General features: G+C 40.4%; 2 protein-coding genes across 11 annotated transcripts in view; both read right to left on the reverse strand.

The window, feature by feature from the left end:
• The window catches only part of ccdc120b (coiled-coil domain containing 120b), a 41,372-nt gene extending 39,346 nt beyond the window's left edge, over positions 1 to 2,026 (reverse strand). For all 3 annotated transcript variants that reach the window (XM_035777339.2, XM_035777340.2, XM_035777338.2), the window contains exon 1: positions 1,946 to 2,026. The gene's annotated coding sequence lies outside the window, so the exon portion shown is untranslated. The remainder of the gene's footprint in view (positions 1 to 1,945) is intronic.
• Positions 2,027 to 2,268: 242 nt separating this feature from the next.
• On the reverse strand, positions 2,269 to 17,553 carry mbd1b (methyl-CpG binding domain protein 1b). Of its 8 annotated transcripts, none has more exons than XM_052526670.1 (18): positions 17,399 to 17,553; positions 15,595 to 16,291; positions 13,907 to 14,035; positions 13,478 to 13,613; positions 13,096 to 13,355; positions 11,121 to 11,203; positions 10,913 to 10,944; positions 10,587 to 10,727; positions 9,983 to 10,081; positions 7,546 to 7,599; positions 7,285 to 7,305; positions 7,046 to 7,144; positions 6,630 to 6,794; positions 6,237 to 6,443; positions 4,735 to 4,812; positions 4,519 to 4,623; positions 4,149 to 4,325; positions 2,269 to 3,905 (listed from the first exon to the last, which is right to left on the reverse strand). In XM_052526670.1, exons 2-18 carry the CDS (start codon positions 16,014 to 16,016, stop codon positions 3,429 to 3,431), a joined length of 2,685 nt encoding a protein of 894 aa, XP_052382630.1. In that variant the 5' UTR covers positions 16,017 to 16,291; positions 17,399 to 17,553; the 3' UTR covers positions 2,269 to 3,428. The 8 variants fall into 8 exon arrangements, with proteins under 8 accessions (XP_052382630.1, XP_052382629.1, XP_052382631.1 ...); XM_052526669.1 differs by having other exon boundaries at positions 9,983 to 10,078; positions 13,907 to 14,050; XM_052526671.1 differs by having other exon boundaries at positions 6,237 to 6,422; positions 13,907 to 14,050.
• Between the last annotated feature and the right edge of the window lie 18 nt (positions 17,554 to 17,571).

Below are 17,571 nucleotides of genomic sequence, written 5' to 3' on the forward strand. Positions count from 1 at the left end.
AATAATAATACAAAAAGGTCCTTGAAGTGAAAAATGTCCTCGTAATCGCTAGCGCTTGATATTGGTTCAAAAAAAATATTGACACATCACAATGTGTATGATACAAGGTATACCACTGTGCACTTTCACCTATCCAACTGAGACTGGGTCAGTTTGGCTGTGACCCAAGGAGATCCTTGAGTAGATCCTTATGCCCGGCAGCTTATAAGTACTTTCATGGAACATCAAGCTAGTTGATCAAATTAATGACTGGCTCAAGTTAAATTGGGCTTCGAGAAAATAGTGTGCACAAACCATACCCCTATAGACAAGCACTCAAAAGGTTTACTGTCTGCCATCCACTGATTTCCTAACAATGGTTTACTTTACGTTCTGTAACATCCTCTAATTGTCATGCATAATGAACTCAAAGACCATGCAAAAAAGATCACTTCTAAAGTGATCAGTTCCAAAAATGTAACACTGCATTAGCAACAACATAGAAAATCCCTTTCTGAGAACAGCAGTGTTTCTCAAACAGACCAAAGCAACAGCAGTGAATTACCCTGAGGCAATGTCCAGGACAGATTTGAACAAGTCCCTCAGATCCTGGCAGCTCTAGATATCCTTGTTCAAGAACGTGTTCATAAGTGTTAATACCAGCACTTGTTAAATGTGTGTGGGAACATGCACACCTTACAGAGCTCATCTCTAATAACTCCACTGTTAAAGCTGAAATGATAAACAAAGTAACCATCTTAAAAGTTAAATCTGTAGGACAGTCTTAGACACTAAAAGGGACAGATTACAAAATAATTGCTTTGGAAAACAAGCAGGAAAAATTATACGTTTTAACTGCATTAACTATTGATGGGCCCTGTGTACTGTATGTATACATACTGTATGGAACATATATACTGTATGTATATGTTCCATATCATCCTCCTATGCATGTATACAGCAACACCTCGAGGAGATTATACAAATATGTCAGAAAATCCTACAAACATATAATTTTGCAGTATTCAGAATAAAATCTTGAAATCTCCTGGCAATTTAGTGTCCAAAACGATATGGGAATTCATCAATGTGTCATGATGAAATGTCAAAATGTATGGTATGCTACAACCAGTAGTAATCACAACCCCAAATAGGCAGATGTTTTGGTTTTTCATGTGAGACAGGATTAGAACGCAGTGGGAAGGCAACAAATACATTACCCTGTCAGTAGTGAGGTTGTCAAATAGTATAATTATAAAAATATATATATTATGGCCATCACCACTATTCAATTAAACCCGGTTAAATAGGCTAAAACAGCAATAGCCTACGCTATTTCTTAATTGCGCCAGGACAGACCTTTTGGCTGTAAAGTAATTATACAAAATTATATTGCAGAAGGTTACTTGCCTGAAAAGGAAACCATTGATGAAGATTTGAAATCGCAAATTAACGAAGACGTGCCATATACTCATGGATTGTGGCTACAATATAGTTTCCGTGATGTACACGTCCCTATAATGTTATAACGAAGAGTTCATAGAGCCTATAGAATCCCATCCCTGAGAATATGACTGATGTGTGCGGAGGTCTCCATGGTGCTGTTCAATGTTGTAAAGCCACGGGAGACAGCCCGATCAAAGCATCGCGATTATGTTCTTTGACTAAAATGTTACAATGTAGCCTAGCAATGGCCCATTCGCTATAATTTCCAGATATTGTTCTTCTGCGTATCCAATGTGGCTCCATATTCCAATTGAAATTCATCAACTGCCCTTTTCTCGCGCGTATACAACCCCCATCCTCCCTTGCGTCGATGCCTTGCGCTGCGCATCTCAAACAAACGTGAAACTGTCCTCACGGAAAAGGTCGTCCCTACTTGGATAAGATATAGAATATTTTTAATAGCATGCTTCATGTCACACATAATTACAATTTAACTCATGTTTTAGAACTAAATAAATACCTTCGTTTTGCAAGAATACATGTCCAAGGCGCTCGTGTCGTCCTGCATTACTGTTTGCCATGGTCACACCTAATATGTAAATTAGTAACGCGCTTCAGCCTTATAAAATAACCAAATAGCTACAAGACCGAGGTAGGTTCTTTCAGTATGGTCATTCACTGCCTCCTGTTGTACCCTCATTTTTAAAAATGATTCCTATCCTGAATATTTTTTTGTTGTTGAAAAAAAATGTGCTTGCCTTTTATACAATATAAATTAATTTAATGAATCAGAGCCATTTGTTTGGCTAAAATACTTCCCATACTTACATCATAAACCACCACTTACATTTGGAAAAATAGGCTTTATTAAAAATCAGCAGAATTTGCTCATTTTACAAACGCATATTTCTCCATGATACCAAACCTTATAAAGAAACTATATGGAATAACGGTCTAAAGTAGAAAGAACAACACACTGACCAGAGCATAGACTGTAAAAAGAAAGGATCAGAGCCATAGGAATAGAATTCACAGGTCATGACAGAATCATTTCAGTGTTCACTTTTTTCAAATGCAGATACATTTAATGTAAAATAAATGTTTTAGAAAACAGTTTTGCAGAGAACTAAGTACTAATGCTTCAATTTGAGCACATCTGTATTTTTCAGATGTGTCTGAATAGAGCAACATCACTGTAGATACTTAACAGAATCTCCACGAGCAGTGAAAGATATAACATGCTACCGACGGTGTAATTCAAATCAAGCAAGCCGTTTGGCTGTGGTTCTCTTCAGATGATGATTAACAGTGGCAATGGGAAGATGACGCTTATAAGGATTATCACTGTCTCACCCTCTAGAAGAGGTTCTGGAACCCCTGCTATCAAAACAACAACATTGGATCAGCCAACGGTTGACAGAATGTAATAATCCCATCCATTTAGGTCTTCATGTGGGACATTGGTTTCACATATTGATTAATTTATAAATCAATGATCTAATCGAACAATGTTCATGTGCTTATGATCAATAACTTGTCTGAAGGTTGCTTACGTTACCAAGATAAACCACTTAATATCTATCTACATGAGGAAATGTGGATGCACGGTGACCTTCCACATTGAGAACTAAACAAGAAAAAAATTAACGGGACACACGGCTCACATTGGGTGTCAGAGAGCGGCTGAAAGCTATAATATCTGTATTCTGTACTAGTAGTGCCTCAATCAACCTGAAAAGCTATTGCAAAAAAGCAGGCTTTAAAAAACATAATGATTTGTACATTTATTTGTAAGATATACTTATGAAAAGGGCAATAAAACATCCCGTTTCAAATTTTCTTACATTTAATTGCAAAGTCCAGTGGTAAGTGTGTAAACCAGTCCTGGTTGTCCATCCCCAGCAAAGACTTGAGATGTTTTGTGAGGGCAGAGGTGTGATGCTGTGTGTAGTGGCCACTTGTTAGTTTTCTCCTGCTAAGTGACCATGCGGCATCAAATGTTCTTAATAGCTACACGATAAGGCCTTACACTTCGGACAGTGCTCTGTTTCTTTAAGTACCAGAAAGTCACAGGTTGATGCCCGCTCAATGATAATTGGAGCCTGGCTGAATGGCTGCTCCTTGGTCGGGACCCCCTGGCACACGTTGTACTTCTCCAGATCTAGCAGCAGGTTCACTACCTGGGGCACAGAGGTCAGGCCAGATGGGTGAGCTTCATACAGCGGGTGGGTGAGGAGCAGCTGTTGGCCCTGTACACAGATCTGATAGCAGAAGCCTAGGTCAATCTGGACAGTTGTGTCCACCATGTGGGAGAGCTTGGAGCACTGCAGTAGCTGTAGCATCGGGCCCTCCACCATTATGGCAAACCAGAGTGTGGGGAGTGCAGAGCTGCGCAGGGACTCCAGTAGCTTTAGCAACTCATGGTCCTGGTCGATCCCACTTGTTCCTGCACTGTCAGCCAAACTGAAGATCTGAGTGATCTACAGAGAACATAATAGGAGTAACAGAATACAGTTGGAATCAATTCCACTCAACTCTTACTCCAGTTGGAGATTTACTTGCACATGTATTTCTAATAGAATATCTTAACATTTTAAATCCAAGCATAATAACTCTAACACAGAACTTCCTGTAGTCAAACGAAAAGGTAATTATTAGCCTTAAATATTGGTTACAATGCCGTAAAGTGTACCTATGCACAAAAGCAGGAAGTGGTCACTTACCATAGGTGTGACCTCCTCTACTTCAGGCTCTCCAGATGGAGTTTCTACATGTTTCTCCACACTTAGCCTTCCTCCATTCATTCCACTCTGTCCATCCGGGGTTGCCAAGGACGTATTCTCACCTGGGGTTTCACCATATTGCACTGGGGGATCCGCCGGTTTGAACAGTGTGCAATACTGGGCAATAAGAAAGAGAAATACACCATACTCCAGTATAAAATGTTAAATGTTAAACACTGAAGAGCACACTAGCCATAGGTCAAACAATTACTAGAGCTTGCCTCTCCTGGATTGTGATTTTATTATACTGCAGTGTAAAACATTGCATGCTTAAGAGAATTTCAATAAGGTAAAGAGAAGGGTGACTCACTGCTGGAGAACTTAAATGGTTGAGGATATGTGGGACACGCTCCATTAGCGCATTCTTTTTGACAATTTCCATAGTCTCTTTATGCACCTGTAAAATATGAGAAATCTGTTGACATTATTGTGTATTGGAATACTAAGTAAAAAATAATTTTTCACCAAAAGGTGAATGCCACAAAAGTAAACCTAAATGAAAGCTTAACTCCAATTTGATACTAACCTGGACTGTCGGTAGCTGGTTTCTGAAGTTCTCATCCTGGGGTATGCTACTGCTGGGAAGCATAGGGCGCCAATGTGCCTACGACAATAACAGACATAAGACAGTGAGAAGAAAGTGGGAGCACATGATTTTAAAAACTTTGGTATAATTCAGTTTAATGTACACCATATAAATATACACAAACGTATGTGGACACACTTCCAAATTAGTGGATTCAGCTAATTTATCCACACCTGTTGCTGACAGGCGAAAAAAAAAAGACTTTTCTTTTTTGACCACACAGCCATGCAATCTCCATAGACAAACAGTCAGTATAATGGCTTACTGAAGAGCTTAGTGACAGTCAAAGTGTCACCGTTATAGGATGCCACCTTTCCAACAAGTCAGTTCGTAAAATTTCTGCCCTGCTAGAGCTGCTCCAGTCAACTGTAAGTGCTGTTAATGTGAAGTGGAAACGTCTAGGAGCAACAACGGCTCATCCGCAAAGTGGTTGACAAGCTCACAGAATGGGACCGTGAAGCACGTATGGCATAAAAATAGTCTGTCCTCGGCTGCAACACTCTACAGAGTTCCAAACTCCCTCTGGAAGCAACGTCAGCACAAGAACTGTTAAAATTGGGAGCTTAACGAAATGGGTTTCCATGGCCGAGCAGCAACACACAGCCGCACGCACACAAGCCTAAGATCACCATGCACAATGCCAAGCTCACCGCCATTGGACTCTGGAGCAGTGGAAACGCGTTTTCTGGAGTGATGAATCACGCTTCACTATCTGGCAGTCCGACAGATGAATCTGAGTTTGGCGGATGCCAGGAGAATGCTACCTGCCCCAATACATAGTGCCAACTGTAAAGTTTGGTGGAGAATGAATAATGGTCTGGGGTTGTTTTTCATGGTACGGGCTTGGCTCCTTAGTTCCAATGAAGGGAAACCCCACAGCATAGTGACATTTTAGACAATTCGGTGCTTCCAACTTTGTGGCAAGAGTTTGGGGAAGGCCCTTTCCTGTTTCAGCATGACAATGCCCCTGTGCACAAAGTGAGGTCCATACAGAAATGGACTGTCGAGATCGGTGTGGAAGAACTTGACTGGCCTGCACAGAGCCCTGACCTCAACTCCATCGAACACCTTCAGGATGAATTGGAATGCCGGTCGCGAGCCAGACCTAATCGCCCAACATCAGTGCCCGACCTAACTAATGCGTTTGTGGCTGAATGGAATTAAGTCCCTGCAGCAATGTTCCAACATGTTCTCGTGGAAAGTCTTCCCAGAAGAGCAGCAAAGGGAGGGGACCAACTCCATATTAATGCCCATGATTTTGGAATGAAATGTTCGACGAGCAGGTGTCCACATACTTTTGGTCATGTAGTGTATATCAGTATTTGCATGGAATCCTGTACTCAAGACAATTACAATAATGTGACGATGACATGGGACAACAATAAAACGTTTTTTTAACACAACAAAATAGGGAAAGGCTATCTCCACATAGCAGAACTCACTGTTTCCATGGAGTTATCATCATCTTCCTGCAGAGGCTCGTCTATATCATCAGTGAAATCCAGGTCCACTTCCCGTTGCGGTGTTTTACTTTTCTTTGGGGTGGTCTTGCGACTGTATGTAAAGTGAGGTCTAGGCCTGCCAAGCTGCACCCAACCCTCTTCGGACCCAAAATCAGTCTGACCCAACTGAAAGGGCAACAAGTGTCTCTGTCAAACACATACATACACATAAGAGCACCATTGAAAACATTGTTAGGAGTCCATTCATGGCATAACAATGAGTATGGCCATTGCATAATTACAAGGACTAATTCAAAAGGGTTTGCCAAAAATTGTCACCCTCAAATGCTGATATGATTGACAAGTCATCATATGTGAGTAATCAACCCTTACCATGGCCTGTTTCTGGCACTGCCGCAGACGGCACTTCTGTCTCTTCTTATTGCTGCCTCCAAACTTGGGTTTGTCTATGCAAAAATCACAAGTCCCACAGTCCATCCTACTATTACAAGCTTCACACTTCCCACAGGAGCGTCGCTTACGTTTCCTTATCCAAGCCTGAAAGACAGAATGAGAAAAAAAATACTGATATTAAGAAAATATATATATATTTGAACGAATACATGTCACTGTCTAGATATTCAGTGGACAGATAAAGGAGCTTGTTAGCCCAAACTGTGACCAACTTCGGATGGAGTCCTCCCAAGGGAGAGCATGGTTTTTATATTGGGGGGGCAGGGGGGTAATTGGCCAGCAGAGGGAACTCCTAGAGAAGTGGGGTTGGACTTATTTCTTGAAGCAGAGCTTACCTCATAGTCAGCATCATCACCATCAAACTCTTCATCGTCATCATCTATATCGACATTCACAGAGAAATCTTCGGGGTCACTGTATTGGGGAGTGGAGTTCTGTGGGAATAATGAGTAAGATCTGTTCTGCTGTCTCCTTGGGTCTTTATTCAATTACATTCATTGTTTCCATTGCATATTCAATTAACAATGAGGTCAGGATTGGAGGAGTATTATTAGAGATGGCTGGGTATTGTTACCTGCAATTCTCCGCTGTCAATCTGCCGAAAAAATATATTTATATTCAGTTATGGGTGCTTTTCATGGAGACGTGAAGAGAACATTACAAATAAACTGCCAATGTTCACATGTGGACATGTGGGAAATGCTGCCCTTAAATTGAGTAAGCGGAATAGATACTCAATAGCCTTCATCATTTTTTATTTACATGCATTCAGATTTGTTATTTACTTTGAAAGACAGAGTAGAATACACTTGGTAATAGGATTCTAGTCAATTACCTTGAAATTCGTCATGGGATGGGGATCCAACTTTTGGGGATCTTCGGGTTTGTGCTGAAATACAAAACAAATAAAAACAAAATAGGATCACTTATTTCTTCATTCATTGTCCGTCTTTTCTTATGTCTTTAACTTAAACTCAGCTGTTCCCTTGTTCATACAGGACACTATTCCTTTGTTTAAATGGGCTACTAAAACACAGCAGGCGTAGACATGACAGACAGGCCGGTATCTTGGAGAGACTAAGACGAAGAGAAAAAAAAAAATCGACCGTCACTCCCCTCCATTCTATTGTGAAATGTCCAGTCACTCGAGAATAAGATGGAGGAGGTTCGTTCGTGAGAGTCTCCTATCAGAGATGCAACTGGATCCTGGACTTCCTGACGGGCTGTACCCAGGTGGTGAGGGTAGGCAACTAAAACTCCACCACACTGACCTTAGACAAGGGGGCATCTCAGAGGTGTGTGCTTAGTCCCCTCCTGTACTCCCTTTTAATCCACAACTGTGTGGCCACACACGACTCCAACACCATCAAGTTTGCTGATGACACGAGATCACAGACAGCAATGAGTCAGCCTACAGGGAGGAGGTCAAAGACTCCTGTGGTGGCAGGACAACAAGCATCTCAACATCAGTAAGACCAAAAAGCTGATCGTGGACTACAGGAGAAAGAGGGGAGAGCACCCCCCCCATTCACACACGGTCATGTATAGATCACGACAGCACCTCTTCCCACTCAGGAGGCTGAAAAGATTTGGCACTTGGCCCTTGGATCCTCAAAAAGTTACAACTGCACCCCTGAGAAGAACAATTGGGATGTCCGGCCCACCCTCTGCACATCACAGGAGCCGAGTTCCCTGGCACCGAGGACCTCTATATCAGGCGGTGTCAGAAGAAGGAACGAAAAATTGCCAAAGACTCCAGCCACCCAAGCCATAGACTGTTGACTCTGCCACCGTCCAGCAAACGGTACCGGAGAGTCGTCTCTCGGACCAACAAGCTCCGAGACAGATTCTACCCCAAGCAATAAGACCACTAAATTGCTCATTAAAAATGGATACCTGGACTATCTGCATTGATACAATCTTGCACTGACGATGCACAATCACTGGATTTTTATATAACTGGTACTCTGTAGGCCAGGTCATCCGATACAGCACTACAACTCTCCTTGGTCAAATAGTGGGACTATCATTTGTTTTTCAACAGGAAAATACCCAAAACACACATCCAGGTTATATAAGGGCTATTTGACCAAGGACAGTAATGGCGTGCTGCATCAGATGACCCAGCCTCCACAATCACCCGACCTCAACCCAATTGAGATGGTTTGGGATGAGTTGGACCACAAAGTGAAGGAAAAGCAGCCAACAAGTGCTCAGCATATGTGCGAACTCCTTCAAGACTGTTGGAAAAACATTCCAGGTGAAGCTGGTTGAGGGAATGCCAAGAGTGTGCAAAGCTTTCATCAAGGCAAAGGGTGGCTTCTTTGAATAATCTAAAATATATTAAGATTTGTTTAACACTATTTTGGTTACTATGATTCCATATGCATTATTTCATCATTTTGATATCTTCACTATACTTTGACAATGTATAAAATAGTACAAATAAAAGAAAAACCCTTGAATGAGGAGGTGTGTTCAAACTTTTGACTGGTACTGTGTATCTCTATTATGGTGGGAATACTTTGGAACAGATTTCCAAAATTAAAATCACTTAGTGCTGATTTACTGGTATTTTTATAGTCTTTGATGTCCAACAATTAAAACGTGGGTCCCAGAAATGTTCCACATGCAAAAAAAAGCTTCTCTTAAATTCAGTGAACAAATTTGGTTACATCTACCTGACAGGTGTGGCATTTCAAGAAGCTGATTAAACAGCATACTATCACACAAGTGCAACCTGTGCTGGGGACAATAAAAGGCCACTAAAATGTGCAGTTTTGTCACAGCACAATGTCACAGATGTCTGAAGTTGAAGGAGCGTGCAATTTGCATGCAGACTGCAGGAATGTCCACCAGAGCTGTTGCCAGATAATTTAATGTTCATTTCTCTACCATAAGCCGCCTCCAACGTTTTAGAGAATTTGGCAGTACGTCTAACCGGCCTCACAACCGCAGACCACATGTATGGCGTCATGTGGACGAGCGGTTTGCGGATGTCAACGTTGTGAACAGAGTGTCCCATGGTGGCAGTGGGGTTATGGCATGGGCAAGCATAAGCTACGGACAACGAACACAATTTCATTTTATCGATGGCAATTTGAATGCACAGAAATAATGTGACGAGATCCTGAGGCCCATTGTTGTGTCATTCATCCGCCGCTATACCCTCATGTTTCAGCATGATTATGCATGGCCCCATGTCGCAAGGATATGTACACAATTCCTGGATGCTGAAAATGTCCCAGTTCCTCCATGGCCTGTATACTCACCAGACATGTCACTCTTTGGGCATATTTGGGATACTCTGGATCGACGTGTACGACAGCGTGTTCCAGTTCCCGCTCTTGTCCACCAACTTCAACCAGCTTCTGAAGAGGAGTGGGACAACATTCCACGGGCCACAATGAACAGCCTGATCAACTCTATGCAAAGGAGGTGTCGCGTGGCATGAGGTAAATAGAAGTTACACCAGATACTGACTGGATTTCTGATCCACGCACCTACCATTTAAAAAAAAAGGTATCTGTATTTCCAGTCATGTGAAATCCATAGACTAGGGCCTAATTACTTTATTTAAATTGACTGATTTCCTTATATGAACTGTTAATCAGTAAAATCTTTGTAATTGTCATATGTTGAATTTATATTTTTGTTCAGTATACATACCTCCACACTGATCTCGTACTGATACTCCCTGTATAATGGCTTAGTTCTTGTGCATTTTACTCCATGTGTTACTATTTTATTTATTTTTTAATTTTTAACTCTGCTTTGTTGGGAAAGACTTGTAAGCAAGCATTACAGGGTAAAGTCTACACCGGTTGTTTTCGGCACATGTGACAAATAAAATACAAATGTGATCCGAGTCTGTACCTTGCGGATCGGACATAAACATTTGCGTTTCCGACAGCTGACAGGTTTTCTGGAGTCAGGGTTCAGCGCTTTTTTGCAGTTAGCACAGCTCCCACAATCCTCTGTGGTAAGGCAAGCCTTACAGTTACCACAAGGAATCCACTATAAAAGATAAGAAAATGTAGAGTATTCCCCTCTATTCAGACCCATGTTGATTAATCATCGTTTAACCATGTAAAAATGAATTAAGTAAAGGGAAAAAGTACAAAACAAACTATAAGGAGCATGAAAAGTGTGTTAAAAACAGAGAACTTAAGGGAGTAATTAGTTGAGGAACACTTGTTTACCTTCCTGAATCTTTGATAAACTGGATTCTTGCCTAAAGAAATGAGAGATACTGTTAACACAATCTCAAATGGAACCTTAATAAACAGTAAAAAAAAAAAAAAGCCACATTTACAATGTCTTAAAATATGTCAATTCTGTTCCTCTTAAAAAAGGATTTTGTGTAATGGCTTTCCTTTCATTAGATTGACATTAAATAAGATGACATACCCCTGCATTTGGGGCAACAGGGATTCTTCATCTGTCTTTCATACTCAAAGCCTGTGTATGAATTATCACAAATGGTACAGACGCTGAAATAAAGAGTATTGAAGCAAGTTACCTAAGGTTCAAAGGGCGTAATATCACAATCACTCCCATGTATTATTTGCTTATTTTACGTACAAAAGCTGTATATATATTTTTTTTTTCAAGCTGACATATAGCTTAAACCATGATTACGTATTAGGAAGGTGTTAAAGGAAGGCTTAAACTTTTTTTAAAACCTCTTAGATGTAAAGTCCCCTGTATAAGGGACCTGCTTTGTTCTGGTACTGGTTCCAACAGTCATACATTTTTTATAATTATGTGGACCGCATAGATCGAATGGCTTGCATTGAGCGATATACAATTGTTTCTGTGGGAACCAGGGCTATGGTTTTAGCCTGTGTGAAGTAGGATGTGAAATCTGAAACCACTTGCAGCTGGGATGTCCCTCCTACCATTTCATTCGCTCTTCCGACTGTCTATCAGCTCCGGGCTGAACCCTACATCACATCCACATGCCTGCAATCCTTATGTCATAACGCAGCAGGAGAGTGGTTCATCGATATAGAACATTCATAGATCGATTTATAGCCATTAATCTAAAATGCTTCATCGATTTTAAACAGAAAACTGTGTCACTGGTTGATCTTCAAGGCATTCCTAGTTGATCACCAAACATTTCTGCAGAAAAGTCAACGACAAAAGCTTGCGCACTTATTTCTTTATTGTGTTGGCAGAAGGTGCACGTGATTCAGAAGCCCTGCGCACCAGGTAAGCAAAGTGTTCCTATTTTGAACCATTAAAATGTCTGAAAAGACAAACTCTGCCTAATCAGTAGACCGGGAGATCTCTGGCTAAAGTGAGTGTGCCTACTGCACTGGCCAATTGGATAGCTCAAATCACCATGCCTACAGAGCTTCCACAACCCTGGCACCCAAGTTTGATACTAGCCTACGTAAGATTTAATAACTTTTAAAACCATGACCACTGAGAGACTGTCAAAGAATACAGCACAGAGTGAGTTCATGTTTCAGTTTTTATTCCGCAATGTCAGTTATAAAAATCTATTACAAAACGTGCATCTCCCTACTTCCACTCGCAATGCAATGTATAAGTAGTCAAGTGTATCGATAGCCCTGCGTTTTAATTATTAATATCATTGTGTCTATTTAAATATTGAAGAATATAACAACATTGGTAGGCCTGGAATATAGCCAATATGCTGTGATAATGGATTAGGTATATTGCACAAACATCCCTACACAACTGTTTTTATTAGGATATATATATATATATAAATATTTTTTAAACATGACTTAAATGATCTGAGTGGTAGATCTCAGCTCGCTTTTCGAATGCAAAAGTGATCTTGACGAAGGATAGGTTTGTGACCACTGTCATAGATGGACATTAATAATATGAGGTGAAAGGTGAGTTCCTAACGAGTTCGGGAAGCCAAGCTAGAGCTCTTTGTGACATTCACAGCGGTGGGGGCTGAAGTTTTGATCAAGAGAGCCCTTCAGAAAATATGGACATTTTCTCTAACACTAAACATACAAAGATGTATTTAAAGTTATAAGGAAGGTGAAATATTATAGTTAGTGGTTTTATAATTTGATTATACCATATTTAGAAAGCATAAACATCATTTCAAGCCTTATTCATAGTTTTGTTGAGTAGGAAATAAGTCGTAAAATATTTCATATTTTAATCTTATTTGTACTTCAACCTTCAAAAGTGATTACACCTCAGCAATTGTTTATTTTTTAATTACCAGAAAGGTGAGTATGCAGCATAACTAGTTACTGTTTATCGTCCTCATGATAAATAATTACTTTCAGGGATTACGTACATTACATTTAGATCACATGTAGATAGATTAAAAATGTTCAATTCTCAGCGATAAAATTACGAGATAATATAGGAGCATTTGACTCACCAAAAGGAGGGCTCTGAACCAGCCTTCCCATTGATGGAGACTGAAAGCGCTGACACAGGGCTCCAGGGCAGTTTAGTTGCACTGTGCTTCATACCTTCCACATCATGAGCAACAGAGGCTGAACTTATCTGTATGAGAGAGGTGTTTGGTCTTGGGGGAGTGATATGTTGGAGGTGGGGGTCTCTGCTTGGCGTGCCCATGGAGCTGGACTCTGAGGAAAAGCCACAGTCCACTGAGGTAGAATGATCCTTCTGTATGTTCTAACAGACCATGGGTTGGAAGAGACGAGATGGAAGTTGTTAGAAAATAAATTGAAATTAGTGAAGGTAAAGATAAGTTATCATTTCAAGTGTAAATGCTGGGAGCCTTTTTCTTTTATAACCTTTCTCAGGCGCAGTGTCTTGGGTTGTCCAGCACCCCTGAACACCCCTGTTTTGTAATCAAACATTGTCATGTCCAGAGTATCTGCCAGGACTTTGGAAAGCTCAACTCTACTTCTCACACGCTCATTACTCGGGCTTCGGGGAACAGAGAAGGGAAGAAAGATAGTGTGACCCATTAGTGGCATCAATAGTTTAAAGTCACCTAAAAGCATATAATAATGACATAACAAAATGCATGTGCAGTGAGCCTGTATTATTAGGTTAATTGTTTCTACCACATTTTTGTGTGGTATATTCACACAATAGGTACAGTAAGTGAGCCTTAGTAAATAACAATGAACCTTACGTCATAAGACAATATCAGTGGTTAAAAATATAAACTGGCCATTGGACTAAAAATGTATAGAGTTTTGCCAGAATGTTTTTACCTCATGTAATAAACGTCACTCTGGCCAACACTAGAACCCGAGCGACGAACAACCGCCTTGCGCTTCCACCCCTCTCCAAGTGCCGGCCAGTCCTCCCAGCCCTCTTCAGTTTTCACTCTTTTCTTCCGCCTATAAACAGAAAACCTGGCATAAAATAAAAACTAAATGTCATAGTATTGTCATCATAGGAGAATAAAATATAACTGGAAAGCACATCAACTGGCTACTTTTTGTCTAGTTTGACTGGCTACATATTTGCTACAAGTAATAACATTTGGGGCCTATTTCACACACACAGAAAAATCCTTTAAAATGTAGGCTACTTCTATTTTGGAGAGTAAATTATCCAACTTCTGTATTGATTTAGTCTGGGCCTGTGAAATCCTGACATGTTATAGGGCAACGGTAATAGAGTGACTGAGATTCTGATTTTTCACTGTAAAATATACACCACTGTTCAAAAGTTTGGGGTCATTTCGAAATATCCTTGTTTTTGAAATTAAAGCACATTTTTTTTGTCCTTTAAAATAACATCAAATTGATCAGAAATACAGTGTAGACATTGTTAATGTTGTAAATGACTATTGTAGCTGGAAACGGCTGATTTTTTAAATAGAATATCTACATAGGCATACAGAGGCCCATTATCTGCAACCATCACTCCTGTGTTCCAATGGCATGATGTGTTATCTAATCCAAGTTGATCATTTTAAAAGGCTAATTGATCAAAAGAAAACCATTTTGCAATAATGTTAGCACAGCTGAAAACTGCTGTTCTGATTAAAGAAGCAATAAAACTGGCCATCTTTAGACTAGTTGAGAATCTGGAGCATCAGCATTTGTGGGTTCGATTACAGGCTCAAAATGGCCAGAAACAAAGAACCTTCTTCTGAAACCCGTCAGCCTATTCTTGTTCTGAGAAATGAAGGCTATTCCATGCGAGAAATTTCCAAGAAACTGAAGATCTCGTACAACGTTGTGTACTACTACAAGTGCTGATGCTCTAGATACTCAACTAGTCTAAAGAAGGCCAGTTTTATTGCTTCTTTAAAATCAGCAGAACAGTTTTTAGCTGTGCTAACATAATTGCAAATGGGTTTTCTAATGATCAATTAGCCATTTAAAATTATAAACATAGATTAGCTAACACAACGTGCCATTGGAACACAGGAGTGAAAATTGCTGATAATGGGTCTCTGTACGCCCATGTAGATATTCCATTTTTTTTAAATCTGCCGTTTCCAGCTACAAGTCATTTACAACATTAACAATGTCTACACTGTATTTCTGATCAATTTGATGTTATTTTAAATGGACAACATTTTTACTTTTCTTTCAAAAACAAGGACATTTCTAAGTGACCAAACTTTTGAATGGTAGTATATGTGAAACAAAAACCCAATGATTGCAAAGCTAAACAAACCCTACAACTCCACATGCACAAGGACTACTTTTAACAATTTCCACTGAACATTTTAAAGTCACATTTACTTGAAGAACAGTACAGATTAAGTTTGGTAACACAATGATGGTTTGTGCTGTCTGTTACCAAACTTGGTATCTGCACTGTTCTTTAAGTAAATGTGTTTTGTAAAATGTTCTGAGTGTGTCACTATTACCCTATAATAACATTACTAGAACAGCAGTCAATGCTAGTCAAATCAAGTGTCACATATCACTTAACATACAGGTTGTTGTTGTTCTTGATGTTCCTCTCACTGCCTGCCACGCTTCCGCTCCTTTCGCTCCCTGCAACACTCTCCTCTTCAGCATCCCCTCTGCTATTCATGTGTCGCTCCCCCATAGCAAGGCCCATGTCCAAGCCCTGTGTGTCATCTTCATAATTGTCATCCTCCAGGGGTTCAAACCAGTCTATAGGGGGCTCTAAAGCAACTCCCCCTGGGATCTTCTCTGTATGGCCATGGTCTGTCATCACAGGACCTGAGGTGGCATGATCCTGAATGTCAAGACTGTCCGAGGGAGCCAGGGCCTCCAGTGGTGATAGGACCTCAGAGGTCCTCTCCATCCCATTGTCCCCGACCTCAATCCTCTCCTCCCTTTCTAGAAGTGCATCATTTGTAGGTTTGAGTACCTCTCCGTCGACCTCCATGTCTTGAGTCCCTGGCCCACTCCCTGAAATTCGGTTATTCAGCAGTACTTAACTAATTTCTGGGGCTCATGAAGCCATAGGGACTGAAAGGTTCTCAAAAATGTTTTCTTGAACAATGACTTCTAAAGTACACTCTTAGGTTCACACTTCCAATACTTTGCATAACAATACAGATGAGTGCTCACATCCAGTGGGGTTCGAGAGTAATTCAAGCAAAAACTTAACTTCAGCAGGGCTTTCCAAAACCGTTATGTCTTCCCATTGATGTATAGAACCTGGTAATGAGATTACGTTTAAATAGATTACATCATCACCATTAGCTTTACACAGACTTTTAACAGTGTTTCACATGGGTATATCCTGAATCAATGCACCCAGATAGTAATGCCATGCTGAGCCATGCTAATGCCATGCTAATGCCATGCTGACCATGCTGAGCTGGACAAGACGTTTCAACCGAGTCGAGCCACTGACATGAACGATGACGATGCTTAACTGGCAGTCTGCTAATTGTCAGACACAGTGAGTTAATCTTATTATAGCTAACGTTATATTTTGTCAAGTTAAATCATCTAGGTAGCTAGCTGGCTTGACAGTCAGCTGGCTGACTATAATATGGTAATTCACATGTGGTAACTTACTAGCTAAAGTTAACTACAATCAGCCAACGTCAATCAATTAACTTCTATAGTAGTTAGGTAACATTAATGCTCCTCTCTGTCTGTTGGGATTATTTTAAGTGACGGCGTTCAGATATTATTTGGTAGGGAACGATATAATAAGTGATAGTAGCATTATTATACATCCTAGTTAGTTATGCTACCGTAGTTAAATAAAGGTTAAATCAAATTTAAAAAATACTTCACTAATTTTGGTTGCTAGCAAGCTAGGTTGCTAACATAGTTATTTTCGATGCAACCAAGAGAGCTTTGACATTGAGCTGCACAATGAAGTGTCAAAAGTCTTGGTTGCATCGCAGTTACTAACGTAACGTACGTTAGTTAGCAAACAAGCTAACAACCCTTCACGACCACCATAACGTTATGCAAAGCCAGAGAAGACTAAACTAATGCAAATACAGGTCACATACCAAATCCTAAACAACTACCAAGATACGACAGACAAATAGAGCAAAAATACCTATTTGTGTTAGTTAGCTATTAGAATCAATGCTAGCGGAAGAACAGATAGCCATTAGCAGTTGTCACGTTAGCTAGCTATTTGGTTATGGTGACGTTGGTTACGAGACTACAGTGAACAGAACTAACATCCTGCCACCATTTGCACCGCTTGGTATGAAATACATCATTGTGATGAAATGACGCAGTTCCAAAAAACGGCAGAAAATATGTTCAAAACAGTATAAAATATCGAAAACTTACTCTCGACTGTTTAAAACCCGGTAATCACCTGCAACATACCCGGAAACACATTATGCACGCATGACGGTCTGTGTTATTCAGTATCCTTGGGACGTAGTTGACGTTTAAAATGGTTAGGATGGACGTCAGAATTGGGGATTACGTCCCAAGGGTTGGGTGCTTTCAGTCGTTAG

This window comes from Oncorhynchus keta, chromosome 10, assembly GCF_023373465.1.
Source record: "Oncorhynchus keta strain PuntledgeMale-10-30-2019 chromosome 10, Oket_V2, whole genome shotgun sequence".
Taxonomy (NCBI): Eukaryota; Metazoa; Chordata; class Actinopteri; order Salmoniformes; family Salmonidae; genus Oncorhynchus; species Oncorhynchus keta.